At 31.4% G+C, this 18,173-nt stretch overlaps 3 protein-coding genes across 6 annotated transcripts; 1 reads left to right on the top strand and 2 right to left on the bottom strand.

Annotated features, from left to right (window-relative positions):
- Positions 1 to 2,336: 2,336 nt before the first annotated feature.
- Positions 2,337 to 3,999, bottom strand: LOC107463909 (uncharacterized). Its single transcript, XM_016082789.3, has 2 exons — positions 3,705 to 3,999; positions 2,337 to 2,974 (listed from the first exon to the last, which is right to left on the bottom strand). The coding sequence occupies exons 1-2, from the start codon at positions 3,997 to 3,999 to the stop codon at positions 2,337 to 2,339; spliced, it is 933 nt and encodes a 310-aa protein (XP_015938275.3).
- A 5,131-nt stretch (positions 4,000 to 9,130) lies between these two features.
- On the top strand, positions 9,131 to 10,063 carry LOC107463969 (transcription repressor OFP14-like). Its single transcript, XM_016082864.3, has one exon. It carries the CDS (start codon positions 9,131 to 9,133, stop codon positions 10,061 to 10,063), a length of 933 nt encoding a protein of 310 aa, XP_015938350.1.
- A 679-nt stretch (positions 10,064 to 10,742) lies between these two features.
- On the bottom strand, positions 10,743 to 16,501 carry LOC107464061 (uncharacterized). Of its 4 annotated transcripts, none has more exons than XM_052254740.1 (9): positions 16,134 to 16,501; positions 15,881 to 15,989; positions 12,784 to 12,905; positions 12,568 to 12,684; positions 12,385 to 12,477; positions 12,141 to 12,287; positions 11,789 to 11,886; positions 11,280 to 11,490; positions 10,743 to 11,104 (listed from the first exon to the last, which is right to left on the bottom strand). In XM_052254740.1, the coding sequence occupies exons 3-9, from the start codon at positions 12,887 to 12,889 to the stop codon at positions 11,019 to 11,021; spliced, it is 858 nt and encodes a 285-aa protein (XP_052110700.1). In that variant the 5' UTR covers positions 12,890 to 12,905; positions 15,881 to 15,989; positions 16,134 to 16,501; the 3' UTR covers positions 10,743 to 11,018. The 4 variants fall into 4 exon arrangements, 2 of the variants coding, with proteins under 2 accessions (XP_052110700.1, XP_052110701.1); XM_052254741.1 differs by having other exon boundaries at positions 12,568 to 12,666; XR_008002834.1 differs by lacking the exons at positions 10,743 to 11,104; positions 11,280 to 11,490; positions 11,789 to 11,886; ... (1 more) ...; positions 15,881 to 15,989; positions 16,134 to 16,501 and adding an exon at positions 13,614 to 15,393 and having other exon boundaries at positions 12,381 to 12,477.
- Between the last annotated feature and the right edge of the window lie 1,672 nt (positions 16,502 to 18,173).

The following is an 18,173-nucleotide window of genomic DNA, read 5'->3' as shown; positions in this document are numbered from 1 at the left end:
CATAATTTTAGTGATTTTTATTATGCCAATAAACTATAAGAAAAACTTAATTAAACTTAACTACCAAAAGAATTTGATCATGTACATTGTAGCACCATTCTATATTGATATATTTTAATAAGCTTCTTATTTTTTATGTTAATAAATTATGGTAAAAATTTATATGTAATTGTCTTTAATGTGAAGTTGATATTTGAAATTCATTAAATAATTTAAAAAAATTGACTAAATTATTATCTAATAATTTTAATTATAAACTTTATATATAAATAACTGTATGTGAGTTTTTATCGTAAATTATATATATAAAAACAAAAAACTGTTTCTCGATCTATTTAAAAGACTTTGGAGAAAATAAACTTGGAAGGAAAGAAAATGAAGGAGAAGAAAATGGATGGAAAAATTAATTTTTCATTGTTTGGATCAAGAAGGAAAATAAATGGAAAATATAAAAGGACATGTGGGATTCATATTAAATTTTTCTCTCCAAAGTTGAGAAGAAAATTTAGATTGGAGTGGAAAATAGGTAAAATTATAAATTTGTCCTTATAATATTAGTATATTATAATTTATAAAGGGTATTAATGTAATTTCATTTTGGTATAATTTTTTATCTTCTTATTTTTTCTTCTATCCAAACAAAAGAAAAATTTCTTTCTACTTTCTTTCCTTCTATTTTTTCTTCATCCAAACAACACAAAAAAAATTAACTTTTTTTTCTATTTTCTTTCCTCTTATTTTTTTTCCACCTATTTTTTTTTTTTCACCCATTTTCCACTTTACATCCAAACAATGTCTTAGTTACAAATGGAATTGGAACCACACAATCTATATATATGTGTTTGTGCGTGTGTGTCAATATATAGCAGATAGGCATGATTGCTACATATCATGCAAAGAAATTAAAAATTGGTTGGTGGTAGGCCTCAGTAATTATTAATATGGATGGAAACCGTAACTTTTATTAAGTCACATGCAATCAAACAAGTTCTATTAGTAAATATTAAATAACACTCGATCAAGAAGGTGTAGTGAGATTCAGTGATGCACATGGCTAAAATAAAGAGTACAATTAAATAATACCTAATAAAACAAATCAAATATATATGATGGTGCCTAGAAAGTTTGTATGTTTAGAATGTGGATGAAGACATTAAAAATGTCTTTTTTTAGATGTTTATATATGTCATGATATTATTGGATATTTTTATTAAATCGGTTAATAATTTATTTTTTAATAAATTAGAATAAAATTGGTTTATTATAGTAATAATAATAAATCCAATTGTTCGTATTATAATTATTAGATCCGATTTGATTCGATCAATTTACACAATTTAAATCGAATCATGTTTAAATTTTTTTTATTAAAAAACAAATATATCCCTGATTTTTATTTAAAAAAAAACAAAAAAAACATGGTCCAGTAAATTTTGTAAATTAGTTGGTTCGACTGAATCTAATAACAATTGAGTTTATTGTTATTGTTATAAAAAAAATTAATTTTATTCTGATTTGTTAAAAAATTAAAAAATAACCGATACATCTAATAATAATACGACATATAAGTGTCTTCACATGTATGAAATTTATAGAGATTTTATCCTTTAATAATATCACTATAAAAAAATAATTTATTATCATGCTTTAAAAATATGTCAAAAAATGAAAAAAAATATATAAGAATAAAAATCACATTTTAAAACAATCGACACGCTTTTAAAAGAGTCATATCTGCGACCGTATCAATTATTTTATCACCATATTTTTATCGATTTATTAACATACTTAATTTTTTGGCACATTTTTATCTATTACAACATTGAATTCAAATTAAACCATAATCTTCCTTTAAATTAAATTTACAAAAGAAAAAACTTCTATAAACTTTACATTCTTGCTACTTAACAAGAACAAAAGTTAGCTTCCTCCTCAAGAGTAGTTTGCTTCAAATTCTTTTCTAAATCAAAAATAAAGGAAAAATTTCGACTTCCAACACATACACTAATTAAATTAATTAATTTCTTGCAAGAAATAAACTCTTTATTTAGTTCCATCAAAATTGTTTTAGAAACTATATCATTTCTCATTCCACAATAAGAATTTAAACCAAACAAACACTCAAATGAAGAAGTTTCACTCAGAAAACAAAATTCGAAACAAACAAACCCTAATAGCAGAACGAAAATATCTGGTAACAAAAAAACTTTAGTCAAAATCAATCAGAACTTATTTTATTTAGCATTCATTAATTACTACCGCAATTAATAAATACTAAATAAAACAAATTTTGACTATTTTTTTTTTGTCTTTCTAACGTTACCGTATCAAAAACCTTAAACCATTGAAACACCACATACAACAATCACTAAGTAAATACTGCAATCTATGAAAATCCCTCTAATGGCTTGATATGCAACCAAACCTCTCTCCAAGAGTCTCACTGCATCTCCCCAGCTTTGTAGATCCACAGGGTCTTCGTTTACGCCATTGGTTTCTTCTAGAAGCTTCGCTTTTTCGCTATACAAGCGACTCAGCACGATTGTGACATTGGTTATCAAGAGTATGTAAAGTGGTCTCATGGCTTCCACCCTAGCCGAGATCATGTAACAGAACACAACTATCATTGCTATCATCAAAGAGCTGAGGGCTCTTTTTGTCTCAGAAGCTATGATGCATGCGTTGAGCTCTCTTGAGGAGAAGAACGGTGCCGGCTTAGGCGATCCGGTTCTCTTTGACCGCTTTGCTTCAAGGGCTGCTTTCATCTGAGCAGCCTTTGAAGCCAGCGGCAGTTTTATTTTGCCACTATTGCCTTCATAGCCATCAATATTCTTTGACATATTATCTTCTTCGGAATCTTGTTGCTCTAATTGTTTCTGAATGTCATAATCTTTAAAATTTGAGTACCTAAATCCACCCTGATGTTTTAACCTTGACAAAGCTGCCGAGGAATCTTGTTCATTCTCAGAACCACCTAAAAAAATGACAACAATAATTTCAAAAAAATTATGGATATATCTAAATGTATATTATTAAATATAATTAAATATCATCCAAATGAATATCATATCAATGTATCAATATTAAATTCAATATAATTATAAATTTGCATGACCTAAAAATATAACATGTATGTATTCATTGTAAATATTATGAAATTTCTTTGCATTTCAACTTGTTATTGCAAATTTTCCCATTTTCATTCAAATATTAAAAATCAAATTATATGAAATATAACTGAAGCATGCATAAGATCATGCATTTCTAATCTGGTGTCATCACGTACACTATCAGATTCCTTTCACACTAACTAGTCACTATTTTCTAAGGGTCATTACATAATTGCAATTTTTATTTTATTTTTTATTGCTGCATGCATAAGATCATGCATTTCCAATCGGCCAACAACTATGGAGATGAATTTCAAAATTTTTACTATTGCAATGACGATTTTATTATTGTATCGGTTGATGATTATTCCAAGGGAATTTAGTTCTTCAAAAATTTTATTAATTGGATTGCAAATATAATCGTGATCATCATTTTATCCAATATATTAACAAGAAGATTGATTAATTGATATCTAAATTTTGTAACCATAAAATATAATTAGTTCCTTTTCATTCATTTCGTTTTAACCTTAGCAGGTAAAAATTGAATCAAACTAATTGTTTTTGCGAATAAACATTAAATGTGAATATTACCCATGTACTCTTCTTCATATTCAGAAGCAAATGCAGGGGACAAAGATTGAGGACGCAAATGACGAGGAAGATCATCAGCATTGTCCAAATGCTTATCGAAATTTCCTAATGATTGCGTTTGGTGATGGTAGGATTGTCTTGGGGAGGAGGTTCCAGAGGGAGGTTGCGGAGGAAGGGTATTGATCTTACCAGTGATCAATGCCATCCTGTCGCTACCTCTCTCTGCGATCCTCCTCCTCCTCTCTTCCTTTTCTCTTTCCTTTGCAGCAGCTGTTCCATTGTTGCTAGTAGCCATCTCTCTCCCTCTCCCTCTCCCTCTCTTTTTTTTTCTTCTCTTTGTTTTGTTTTCTTTGTTTGTGTTCTGAAAAGGTCTTTCTGTTATTTCTGTTATGAGAATCTTTAGCATTGAAGTACGCATGTTTTCACCAATGCCATTTGATAAGACATTTTCTATTTTCCTCACATCAATGACTATCCACCTCTCAATTCTAATTAACATTTAATACATAGATAACTTATTAGTAGCTTGACCAAAATAATTCACATTATTATTATTATTATTATTATTATTATTATTATTATTATTATTATTATGTTTAATTACTCTATTGGTTCTTATAGTTTCTCGAAATTTTCAATTAAGTCTTTATATTTTTTTTCTTTTAGTTGGATTCTTGCACCAAATTTCTTTTTCAATTGAGTCCTTACACTTTTTTTTCTCTTTATTTCAGTCCCTACACCAATGTTTTTTTTAGTTGGGTCCCTATACAATTAAGCCAACTATTACCAAGAAGACCTAATTGAAAAAAAATTGGTGTAGGGATCCAATTAAAATAAATTTGTATTTTATTACAAATTAGTTTCTGTATAATGTTTATTAGGGTCATTCTTTTGTTTCATAATAAGAAAAATATATACAAGAATAGATTACCTTACATCTTTCTATTTAATTAGACTTAGTTCTATATCATTATCAATAAAAAATAGATCTTAAGATAATTTCTTTTATTTGCATATTTTTTTGTTTAAATATAGGGAAAATACCAAATAATAATAACAACTAACGGTAATGTTACATAATCAAGTCATTTTGATAATAAGTTAAACACATTAATTATTTATTTGGTATTTTAAAGATTCAATTGAGCGCGAACACAAATGTTCTTAAAAAATATTATCGACAAAATAATCTCTTAATAATTAAAAAATGCAAAAAAAAAGTAATAAATATTATATTTTTTATAAATAACAAAAAATTATATTTTTTATCTTTAAAATCTATTTTATAATATATATTTAATTCTTTGTGTCTAATTTTTTAATTTTTTAAAAAATTATTTATCGTTAACAATTTTTAAAGATTTTTTTATCAATAATATAAATTTTTTAGTACCATTTTGATTGCTTACTCTAAGTTTAACTAATTCACTCCAATAGTTTATTAGCAGAACAATAAAAATCAATTGAAGATGAAAGAGATGTATAAAAAGAAGAAAAAATAATAATTAAACAAGATTATAAAAATAACTTATCCACTTAACATTTTTTTAACGAATATTGAAAAGTGTAACGCGCGCCACGTAAGATTAATAAATTAAACATAAGAAAACAAAAAAAAAGAAGAGCAAACCACATTTAACTCATCATCCAACAAATATGATGTGAATGATGCCTCTTCTTAGTGAAATGAAATATTCATCCAAAAGGAAATTTTAGCATTCTATTAGGTAGATATATATCATTAGGGGGGAAAACTCTAAAATAGAAAATTGTTAAAATGAAAAAATAAAGCATTATTCACCATAATTTATAACTTTTATCATGTGTGATTTTTATTATCTCAATTAAAAATAATTAGACTTTTTTTATTTTACCAACAGTCCAACATTTTTGCTGAGATTTAAGGATGATAATACCACTCGAACTTGCAGATATCTGATATCTCTTCCGTCCCTACTCGTTTGGGATGGGTAATTATTCGTCCCACACCGGGACAAATTTTAGCAGAGCAGATTCTTAAAAGAGATAGAACGGGTTGGGTTTAGATAATACCCGTCTTTACCCATCCCGCTATATAGATATATATAATATAATTTTAATATATAATATGTAGGCCACGTCTCTAGTGGCCACAATTTTGGTGACTAGTGGTGGCTATTCATTGACCATCCAATGAGAAGATGACAAGTGGCATCATAGTTAGTTAGGTTAATCTTTATTTAAGAAATTAATTACGGTAACTCTTGTCTCTTTTACCGGGGGTATTAGTAGAAATTGCTATCCTTTAGCAAGGGTATAAAGGTCAAGGATTCAATGGATATCGGCGAGAGACGGTGTCGCCGGCAGCCTCAAGAAATAGGGTAGGTTGCGGCGGATGTCGTTCCAGAAAATGAGCTTGAGAGTTGATGAAGCAATATTAGTTTTGTATCGATGGTGCTGGATCTATTATTGGCCGGAGGCATGGTAGAATGCGAAACGTTGATTTTGAAGTTATTGGCATGTTTAATGGTGAAGACCGAAGACGAGACTAAGGCGACATTGATGTTTACGTCAATAACGTTTGATAATGTCGTTCGTTACAGGACCAGTTTATTATAGTCACTAGGTTTGCTTCAGCCTCCGGAGCACAAGGTAGTAACTTGGATGAGGCGCTCCTCCCCGGTGAAGTATGAAGGGAACACCAACTTGTTCCACCTACAACATTCTACTCATGGTTTCGAAGATACTCTCCACAAATACTAGAGACGTTACACTATCAGCGACAACTTCTCCACCACACGATCACCAAGTCGTTCACAAAAAAAGACCCTGCGGTGATAGACTCAAGAAAAGTACAACAGAAGCATAATTTATTTTTTCTCAAATCAAATACCGAATAAAATTTTAATTTTTAAATTTTTTTTTTTGTGAATTTTTTGTTAATTTAGTTTTAACCACAGCAACATATATTTATTGTGTTTCATTAACAATTTTATCGTCATTAATATAGTGCACCTGAAAGTCAAATAATCTCCAAACTCTCTAAGTGTCCGGCACTGGTTGATTCAGCCGGCTTAGTCATTGTAGCCATTCAATCTTTACTGCCACCATAGATAGCACCTAATATGTATAGTATATATAAAATAATTAATAAATAATTAATTATATTATATCATATTTAAATATTTACTTTAATTTATGTTATGTATGTAACAGTGGTTATATAAATTTTAAAATTTTATATTATTTATTAAATTTTAATAATTATAACGACAAATAAAGACACTAACAAAAACTGATTAGGCTTCAACATTTTATTATCCATAAATAAAAGTAAAACGAATTCTATGTACAATTATTGTAATACATAGAATAGAATCGGATAGAGTAAAATTCTATTCCTATCCGCCGGCGTTGTCACCCTGCTGAGATTACATGCCATAGGTTAGCAGCATTTATTACGAATCAAGTTCAACTTGGTTTAAAATATCTTAATTGAACCAATGGTGAGCAATAGGGTGTATTTATGCACAATAACATATGTAATACATTATCATTTATTTCTAATTTGGCCAAATTTTAAAATATGATTAAATATATTCTATACGTGGCACATTCTTTTCTCTGTATATAATATATACTTTTAAAATTGAATTCATTTATAGGAGGGTACAAATAAAAAGTATTGATTACTAAATGATGATCTCATTACTTTATCTGTATGATATCTCTATATATCGCAAGTATATGCGTAAGACGAAAAAAAATCAATTGATATATATTATAATTAAATAATATATATATCCAAATTTAAAATACGCACGTTGCTAAACTAAAAATAATAACAACAATAAGGCGCACCGAATGCCAATTTGATTAACGAATACAATACACCACATTTATCGTATTATTTATTTTTTTAGATTACTTTAATAAATATACTAAAAATATTTTTTTTAAAGATATTTATATGTGTCATGTTAATCTAAATCAAATATCTTTAAATTTTTTGATAAAAAGTCAAATATATCTCTCACTTTTTATTTTGGCAGACATTTGAATCTCTAAAAAATTAAAAATACAATTAGATTCCTAAAAAAATTAAATTTATTATCATTGTTATAAAAAATCGGTTTTATTTTAATTTGTTAAGAAATTTAAAAATAACCGATTCGTCCAATAATAATATGACATGTAAGCGTCTTTACAAAAAAACGTTTTACGCATTTTTATGGAAGCATTTTTTTTTTTTTACTAAAACTAAAGAGACTTGAATCCGCAATTTGTTAAATAAGTATAGAAAAACTATGTCATTTGAGTTATAATTAATTGGTATTGTATTATTTGCTTTACTTAGTGCATTAGGAATCTATTGAATATTATATCATTAGAAAAACATTTAATTAGAAAAGGGAAAAAAATATAACAAAAACTTATAAATATTTCTGTATAAAAATAAAATAATAACTACGTTTTTTTGACACAAAAAAGTAGTCATACAATTAATTATTTATATAAAATATTAAATATACGTTATAAATAAATTGAACAATACACATATTTATTTATACATAAATATATAATGATTAATTTAATAGCTATTTTTTTGTATTTTTATAAAATAATTGAACATTAGAATCAACACACTTATTTTTTCCCCTAAACCTTAAATTTTAACGTGTCTAATAAATAACCTTTATTTTACTAAATATATTACTAAATAACTTGCATTAATAAATTCGTGATACGGGTTGTATGTTATTGTTAGCTCTGAATTAAGTCAATTAACCGTTAATACTTACGCGGAAGTTTATGTTTTTCCAATTCAATGTTCCCCCGGAGTTTCAAAGCATAATTGTTAGTGCACTTAAATTGTCATCTAAATAGAGACATTCTTTAATTTCATATTTTCATGAAATAAATTTTTGTGCCCCACGAAATAATATCATCATCTATTTATTTAAAAGAATTTCATAAAATAGGAAAGAGAAAAGAAGAGATAAGAAAAAGAAAAATATTGATTTCCACATCATAGAAAATTGCATTTTACCAAAAAAAAGAAAAGAAAAAAAAGAAAGATAAAAATAAAATCTCGGTAATGTTGGGAAATAATATCAACACCTTTGACTGTTTTTCTAAGCATAAAGATTTGTTTTCTGAAAAGCAGAAACAATCTCCCAAGTATTCTCCAAATTTGTCAAAAAATGATACTAAAATATTAAAGATCTTGCTAAGCAAGAATACCCATCTTTTTATAGAATCAAATATTTTTTTTTTAAAGAGATTCGGTAAAAAGTTTGAATTCTCAACCATGCTTTTCACCAAATTCCTAATTCGTCAAATTAAATTAAATTGCTATAATAATTATGCACCATAGAAACGTCAATTTTATTTCTTTTATAAACCACTACACTCTCCAAAACCTTCACTAAAATTATAACCAAATCATGCCCAAGAAGATTAAAAAATCTCTTAAACATTACATATCCAAGATCAAAAACACTTCTCACCCACAAATTCATTTAGTACCCTCTAAGAAATGGGTTCTCTCAAGTTGCAAGCATCCAAGGACACCTTCTTTTGCCTTGGAAAACAAGAAAAAAGACACCAACAAAGATGAAGAAGCGACCCTAGCCGATGTGGATCGCTTTCTCTTCGAGAATTTCAAGTCGCTTTATCTAAAAGACGACGATGAAGAAGCTACCACTGCCACTATCACTGCCACCACAATCGCCACAAAAAATAAGGAGTGTAATAAATCTAAAAAGGTAGCGGAAGAAAAAAGCTATGATGATGAACACAAAGATATAAAAGTAGGATCTTCTCCTATTTTTTATGATGACATAATTGATCTACGTGGATCTAATAGATTCTTTATGCCACGTGCACTCTCAGAGTCATATTCGTTTAGGAATACGACTCTGAGAGGTGATGACGATGAAATTATATCAAATTCAACTTCAGTATCAACACATAATAATTCGTCACCATCTTCACAATTATATCATAGTGCAAAAACTTATGTCCAAGGTCATAATCATCACGATCGTGATTATAGTGAACGTGATCATAGGCTTGTGGATAACTGTGTGGCCGTGTTGGCATCTTCGGAGAGCCCTTATGAGGATTTCAAGAATTCCATGCAAGGAATGGTGGATGCAAGGGTAAGGAACAACCAAAGGGTGGATTGGGATTTCATGGAAGAGCTCTTGTTTTGTCATATAAATTTGAATGACAAGAAGTTGCACAAGTTCATACTAAGTGCTTTTGTGGAGTTGGTCACTGCCTTGCGCCAGCAGCCGGAGAATAATCCTCCGGCAACGGCTGGGAAGCCACGGAGCGTTCGAACGGTGAGAAGTGGAAATTTGGATGGGAGGTAGGGAAGAAGACCAAAGAGGTCATGGTGGAATTTGGGTCTGATTAAGGTAAATTTTTCATGGTAAAAAAAATGACAAAACAGCAAAAGGTACAAGATCACATGAGAAGATTGAATTCAAAGAAAAAAGTGTTGGGTATTTTTCATTTCTTAAGTTTTTATGTAATTTATCGTAATCATATGCAAATAAGATGGTTTAAATTTTTATGGCAATCACTTAATTAAAGAGATTCAGCTAGCATTGCAAATTTGTATGGTGTCTAAAAAATGGTATTAAATTACTAGAAAAAAGTTAAAAATTAATATTTAATTTATAAAAAATAAAAATAAATTATTTTTAAAAAATCAAAATTTATTACAAAAAATAAATTAATCAAAATTTAAATACTAACTCATAGCCATCATAGAATTGGCCAATTCATATTTAGGTGTATTGCCATTTATATGACGGTGGGAATTTGTATTTGTCATTTCAATTAGTAAACGCGAATGGATATATTTCAATATCAACAATGATAATTCATCATTCAGAATTTTTTTAGGGAGACTAGCATCTATATCTCCTTTGTCTCTCTTTTGAGATCACCAGATAAATTAACTATTAACCAAGTTTTAGTGGTTTGACTGAAATATTTCTTCAATTTAGCTAATATTGTGTTGATCTCAGAGACTAAACCACAAAATACCTAAATAATAATAATAATTTAACAAAGCTACTATGTCAACGGAAATAGGGCCTAAGAAGTTTCGCCAACGTTGTAAAACAACTACTCAAAATTACATTAAGAATTCACCTATAGTAATAATAAATAAATTGACAGCAGCTACAAAATTGGGACTTTTAAACCGTTCTATTTAAGATTTTCCATCTCTATGATCAATTCCAACCCTAGGGTATTTTCCCATGATCCCAAAGGGTGAAAGAAAAAAGAATTGGATCCCTGTGCTCTAGAAAACTGTTAATAAGGTCTAAATTTTCTGGCAGCTCTTAATTGCTGCAGTCTCTTTTTGTCGTCTTCAAATTTGCTCTGCAGCATCATGATCTCTGCAAGAAAAGCAAAAATGATTTATCTCAATAAAAATAAGGTGCAAATTCAACAAATCCTGTACGAAGTTATGACTTAGAAATTCAAAATAAAAGTAAGGAAGCTTCTGCATACACCAATTGATTAGACTATTTGTTTTTGAAATTGAAATGATAAATTCAATGCAGCTCATACCATTCCTCTGGGCTTCTTTCTTTTGAAACCGGTAGAAATCTCCCTTCACTTCTTTATTCTTCTTTTTTGCCATTTTGTTCTCCACTGCAGCTTGTGCAACAGATCCCACAGCTACCCCACTTTCGGCGTCGGTAGTTTTCTTCCTACCCTTATGATGTACAACAACAGTCCAACCCCCTTCTGCTGCACGTTCTTCTCTCTCTATCCTTTCCTGTATTGTGCATAACATTGGAAACCAAAGATATGGAGTAAATTAATGTTAAGATCTTACATTTGGCAATGGATTGTTAAATATCAAAATATCATTGGAAGAGAATAACTTCATATGATTTAACAATATATAAAATGGCTTAGGATTCAGCCAGATTATGGAGAACAGATATACATTTCAAATGTGTAGTTTTGAACAGAAGGGATTAACAATAGGAAAATGTTAAAGTCTACCACTGCTCCAATTGTTATTTTTCAAAGCTGGGAAATAAATGCAAGAGGGTTATTAAACATTTTACCTGCTCCAGTTTTTCCTCATGAGCAGTTATGAATTCGTCAATTTGCTCCTGCAATATATTCAGCCCTGGTCTACTTTGATGGTATTCCGTGATCCACTCTGCAGTTTTAAGTAACCACGTCAGAAATAATAGGCACAGCAGACATCAATGCAGAAAAATAAAAATGATGAATTTGAATCCAACTTGCTTCAGGACCAGTAAAGTTGGGTAGATAAATATTAATCATGTTACGACTATAAATGCTTACGATATAAGTCCATTATCCATGCATGAATCATGCAAATATAAGATCAATGGGCACAATTTTTCTAAAGAAATGCAAACTAATCCCAATCCATTTGAAAATTCATACTTCTCATTCCTTTTGAGAAGTCCTCATCCCCAGAAGAAATAACATAAATTTGATCCTGATCAGGGTCCCCTCCTTTTTTTGGAGAATTTTCCACCTCATTTACAAAACTAGCTTCCTTTTTCCTCTTCTTTTTAGATTTCTTTTTACCTACAAGAGAAAGACGAATTCCATGAGTAACGAAAAATAAATGGAAGTTCAGAAGGGACATTTTATTTCCAATAAATAAAACCAAATTGTTAATTACGGGATTTGATGGCTGCTCCAGTATCAGCATCTCCATGCTCCTCAGTATCTTTGATTTCTTGAGCTTCAGAAGGATGGTCATGAACAATCCCATCTAATAGAAGTGGAAACAAATTTAATATCAACATATGGCACTTTGATGAACCATTAAAATGAAATTCAATGCTTATTGACACTAGCTCACCACTATTCTCCTCTAAATCAACTTCACCCTTGCGACGATTTTTATCTTTATTCTTCCTCTTTCTATTGATAGAAGATTTCTCCTTTTTCTCCTTTCCAACTTGCATTCCATTATCCACTGAAACAGTACAGTAAGCCAGTTGTTTCATTAATAAATAAATGCTACATGATAACATTTCAAAAAGGGGAAGAAAAAACATCTATCAAAATATTATACCTTCAGCATTCAATGTATTATCTGTCTCAACGTCAACAATTTTTTCCAGCTTCCTTTTCCTCTTCTTTTCCATGGCGCACTTTTCAGTTTTGCTTTTTAATTTCATCGTGACAAATTTGAAACTGAAAACAACAACAAAAGGCCAGGATTTATTTACTTCCTTGCAATGGCCATAAAACAACCCAAACATAATGAAAACATTAAATCAATTGACAATACCACTTCAGGAAAGGATAATTGCAGACCTCTAATCACAAAAATAACAAACCGGATAGCTATTAATGTTAATTAAGAATTGGCTCGTGAAAAGAAGCTATAACTCATTTTTGCGGCATTAGAGGTACTTATGCAAGAGGGGACAAAACATCCTTGGAAATGATCAAAATCATCGCAATTTTATTTAACATGGAACTTTGCATCTCATTTGTGGCCTTGAGCAAACACTTGCACAATCTTAGAACAAGCATTGTAAATCCTTAATAATTCTGTCAACTGAGTACATCAATAGAAACAGAATATCATAGTAAAGCATTGCATGCCATATGTCATCACTCAAGTTTGAGAAGTATTTGTTGACAAAAAGGTTCAGGGAAGACCTCAGGTAACAATTAACTTCTAATTTCATACTGAACACTGCAGTTCTTTCAGTTGTTCTATCAGACATTTATAAGAAGTTCAATCAAAACTGTAAAATTTTACTGCAGCATCACTACCATAAGAATCCATGGTTGGTTAGCCTTATATGAACATCTGATGCTTAAATAAATAAGTAATCAAATGTATTGAGCATCACAAAAGTAAGATATATTCCTTCTTGTGCAACTTTGCACCTGCATGTGTGGATTAATAAACACTGTCAGCTCCAACCCAACTGCGAGCAGTGTTTTTTGATATTCCCCTCTCTTTCATTATTTCCCTAAGCTCACTAACACTATCCCATTTCCCAGCATCAGCCAAAGTATTGGATAGTGCAACATATGCCCCCGGCCTTCCATCAGAATTTAGCTTAAAAAGCTCATCTGCAGCTAATTTTGCCATCTCCACGTTACCATGGAGTCTGCATGAACTAAGTAGAGCAGCCCACACATCGGAATTGGGCTTCTCAGGCATCCTCATGACAAATTCCCATGCCTGATTCAGCCTCCCTGCACGTCCTAACATATCAACCATGCAAGCATAGTGCTCCATCCCTGGTTTTACCATGTACTCATTGTTCATTCTCTCAAAGATCTCCCAACCCTTTTCTACAAGCCCAGCATGTGCACAAGCTGAGAGAGCACTGAGGAATGTTACAAAATTGGGTACAATAAAGTCATCCTTCTGCATCGTTTCGAACAGCTCAAGTGCTTCATCAGGAAACCCATTCTTACCATATCCATCAATCATGGATGTCCATGTAAATACATTCCTCTCAAGCATGTGGTCAAAAACTCTTCGGGCATCTACAATTCTTCCACATTTGCAATACATGTCTATAAGAGCACTTCCTAATTTAATGTTCATAAAAAATGGAGTCTTCATCAGCTGACTTTGTACTTGTTGACCAATTTCAAATGATGCAAGCATTGAGCAAGCACCAATTATGCTAGCAAATGTAGACATATTTGGCCTGAAGTTCATTCTCTGCATGTCAATGTAAACATCAAGAGATTTCATGGCAAATTCAGCTGTTCGACTGTAGCCTTCAATCATTGCATTAAACACCACTACATCCTTGTTCAATGTCCTGTGAAATATACATTCTGCATCCTTGGTGGAGCCTTGATCCATGTAACCAGAGATGAGGGACGTAGAACATATCACATTCTTCTCAGACATCACATCGAACACAGTCCTAGCAAAAGCAACTCTCCCATTCTTAACATAAGAATCAATTAGTGATGTATAAAGAACTTCATCTTTCTCAGCATCAGATTTGATTATATGGGCATGTACCATTCTGCCTAGATCACTAATCATAGCAACACCACAACCCAAAGTAGATGCCTTTAACACCATTGAAAAAGTAAACCCATCAAGCCTTTCACCAGACACTAAAAGCCTATGCACCAAGCCAAGTGACTCTTCTACTTGCCCTTGTTTGAGATAGCCACTGATCATATAGTTATATGCAGTTAAAGTTTTGTCATGTAAACCATCAAACATCTGGCGTGCATACCTTAAACAATTGCATTTAAGATACAATATCAGTAACTTTATGGAGATGTTAGTGTTTGGAACAAAGCCAGATTTCAGAATCTGGGAATGGATCTTTTGGCCATGGTAAGGGTTATCAGAATTGATATAATTCTGCAGCGCATTTGATAGAAAGGTAGGTTGAGAGAAAAAGTAATTGTATTGCGAAAAGAGACGATAAGCTGGGGTCAAGGAACAAGTAGTGTGACATAATGGTATCAAAGGCCTAAATATTGGATTATTCATCATTCCCAATGGAAATGCCAGTGCCACGTTATGAAACCCAGGGCTGCAGGACAAACCTGCAGAGAGACGGTCCAATATGACTTCGGTAAATGTTACCTAAATCAAGCTCTCTTACTGAGCAGAAGGTATATCTGATTTATCAGACAAAATAAAACAACAAAACACAATCAAACCTTTTAAGACAAATTCAAATGGCATAACCAACACTGCACTCATCTGTTAAGAGTTGAACACAATTTTTCTTTCAACTAAACCAAGTATAGATTTCTGATATGTGTTTGGATTGGTTTTAAACTAAAAAAGTCAATCACTAATTGTTTTTTTTTTTTCCTGCAGTTCAGTCAAAATTATGAAAAGTTCATGTGAGAAGTAAGATTTCACCTAAAAATATAGAAATATATGAAGCTCAACATTAAACTAGTCTAAATAGTCGACATTACATCTCAACATACAATAAAAATAAAATACAGTATTTAGCAACAACGAAAACTAGAACACAAATAGAACAATTTAACAATCAAACCGAAACCCAAATAAAACTTCCAGAACAACACAACAGTTCCAAAACAAAAGAAGAGAGAGAAATAGCATACTAACTGAGCATACTAATAGTAAATGAGAAAGAGAAGCAGATTCGAACCAACAAACGACAGAAAGAAAGAAAAGGAATAACAACCTGTGAACGCGGTGGCCGGAGGGAGTAAATCGCAGTTCCCGAACCCGCGGGTTTGAGCTGCTAAGGGTTTGTGTGTGCACGAACCCAATCTAAGTCTGAGGATAACTAACTGCATTTTTTAAAGACTTCTATTAATGTAACTAATATATCTATATCAACATCTAATATAAAATAAAAGAAATAAAAGAAATGTAAACGAATGTAAAGCACGCAGCTATAAAAATATATACAAACCAAAGCATCAGTTGCTTACAAGCTAAATAAAGAACGAAGAGGACGTCGCCGGCGGAGAACAAGACCACGTCACCGCCGTCCGCCGCAGAGCTGAGACAGAGAGAGAGAGAGCGCCTTCGCAGCTGTGAGGGAGAGAGAGCCAGGGAAGCCGGTGGGAGGGAGAGAGCCGAGTCGTCGTCGCCGCCGGTGCTCTCTTTGCTCTGGGCTGAGCTACGAGAGAGAGAGAGCTATGAGAGAGGAAGGGATGATATCTGATTCCGGTGCGTTCGAGACGTGAGGGAGAGAGAGCTAGAGACGCCAGTGGCCGGTGCTGCCTGTGCTGCGAATGAATGTCGCCGGCGCCGCTGGAGTGAGGGTGAGTCTGAGTCAGAACTTCTGAGGGCAGAGGCCGTCTGTTTGAAGTTTGAGCCCTAATCCTCTTAATTTCATATTTATATTAGCATATATTTTTTTTTACTTCTATAAAACCTACAACTAAAATTACAAATTGAATACTAAATTACTATAATAGTCTAAAACATTATTGCTAATTTTTATGGGTGGATATTATTATTCTTCATTTATAATTTTTTTGTTGTATATCATTTTCAAATTATTTTTATAATAAAAAGTTTTTTCTTCGATTTTTTCTATATGAAAGTAAAATATACTTCCGAGCTAGTTTAAAAAATTTTATATTAAGCAATTTTGTATTCTTATTATTTTTAATTATATATTCGAAAATTATTCTCGTCTTATAAATTGATGTTTTGATTAATTTTAATCAAATTTTTAATATATATGTTAGATAACAAAATTTTTTTAAAGTTTCTGGAACATACTTAGTGGTGATGTGTTTTGAGCAATTAAGAATTTTTTTTTTTGGGACAGAATTTTGAAGAGTTTTAATCACATTCAGATATGTCTTATCCCCAATATTTCTGATGCTAAAAATATGACTCAGATAAGACTAATAAACCTATCTTCAGTCTTTTACAAGATTATCTCCAAAGTATTTGTACATAGACTTCATGGTATGATGAATAGACTAATTAGCTCTACACAATGCGCTTTTATTAAAGGCATATTAATCTCTGATAATATCCTAATTGCTCACAAGTGTATGCATTACTTGAAGAACAAAAAAAGGGGACTCGAAAATGAAATGACGCTAAAATTAGATATGAGTAAGGCATATGATAAGGTGGAATGACACTTTCTTTAGTTTATATTGGAGAAGTTTGGTTTTAACTCCCGATTGATCATGTGGATTCGAGAATTAGTGACAACTGTTTCTTATTCTATTATTGTGGAAGGACAACCTTATGATTTCTTCAAACCAAATAGAGGTATTCGACAAGGAGATCCTCTATCTCCGGATCTTTTTCTTTTATGTGCATAAGGTCTCTCCTTCTTGCTACATAAGGCAGAACAAAACAGACTAATTCAGCGTCTTCAGATACATAGGCGATGTCCCAAGGTCAACTACCTCCTGTTTGCTGATGATTCCATCTTATTCTATAAGGCTAATCCTGAAGCATGTTCAAATATACTGTATTTACTGAATTCTTATGAAAGCATCAGTGGCCAGAGGGTAAATCTTAATAAATCTGCTGTATTTTTTAGCCACAACACTCCCTCCACTACTCGTACACTACTGGCTAACTCTATGAATATTAATCATATTGGGGCTCATGATAAATACCTTAGTTTGCCTTCTACAGTCTCTAAATCGAAAAATGCTTCTTTTAATATGATCAAAGAAAAGGTTCGAAAAAAAATCCAAGCATGGAAACGCAATCTTCTTTCGTCAGGTGGTAGACACGTATTGTTTAAGGCAGTGGGAGAAGCTATTCCTATTTATACATTGTCTTGCTTCAAGTTGCCTGATGGCTTAATTTCGGAAATTCACTCTCTACTTTCTCAGTTCTGGTGGGGACAAAAATGTTCTGAAAGGCGGATGGCTTGGATTAGGTGGGACACTATGACTCGCCCACGAAAAGAAGGAGGCCTTGGATTTAAAGATCTCAGAATCCAAAATCTGGCACTTTTAGGCAAACAGTTTTGGCGACTCATAACA

This window comes from Arachis duranensis, chromosome 9, assembly GCF_000817695.3.
Source record: "Arachis duranensis cultivar V14167 chromosome 9, aradu.V14167.gnm2.J7QH, whole genome shotgun sequence".
Taxonomy (NCBI): domain Eukaryota; kingdom Viridiplantae; phylum Streptophyta; class Magnoliopsida; order Fabales; family Fabaceae; genus Arachis; species Arachis duranensis.
Note: the sequence above shows the minus strand (reverse complement) of the source record. Positions and strands in the feature narration are given on the sequence as shown.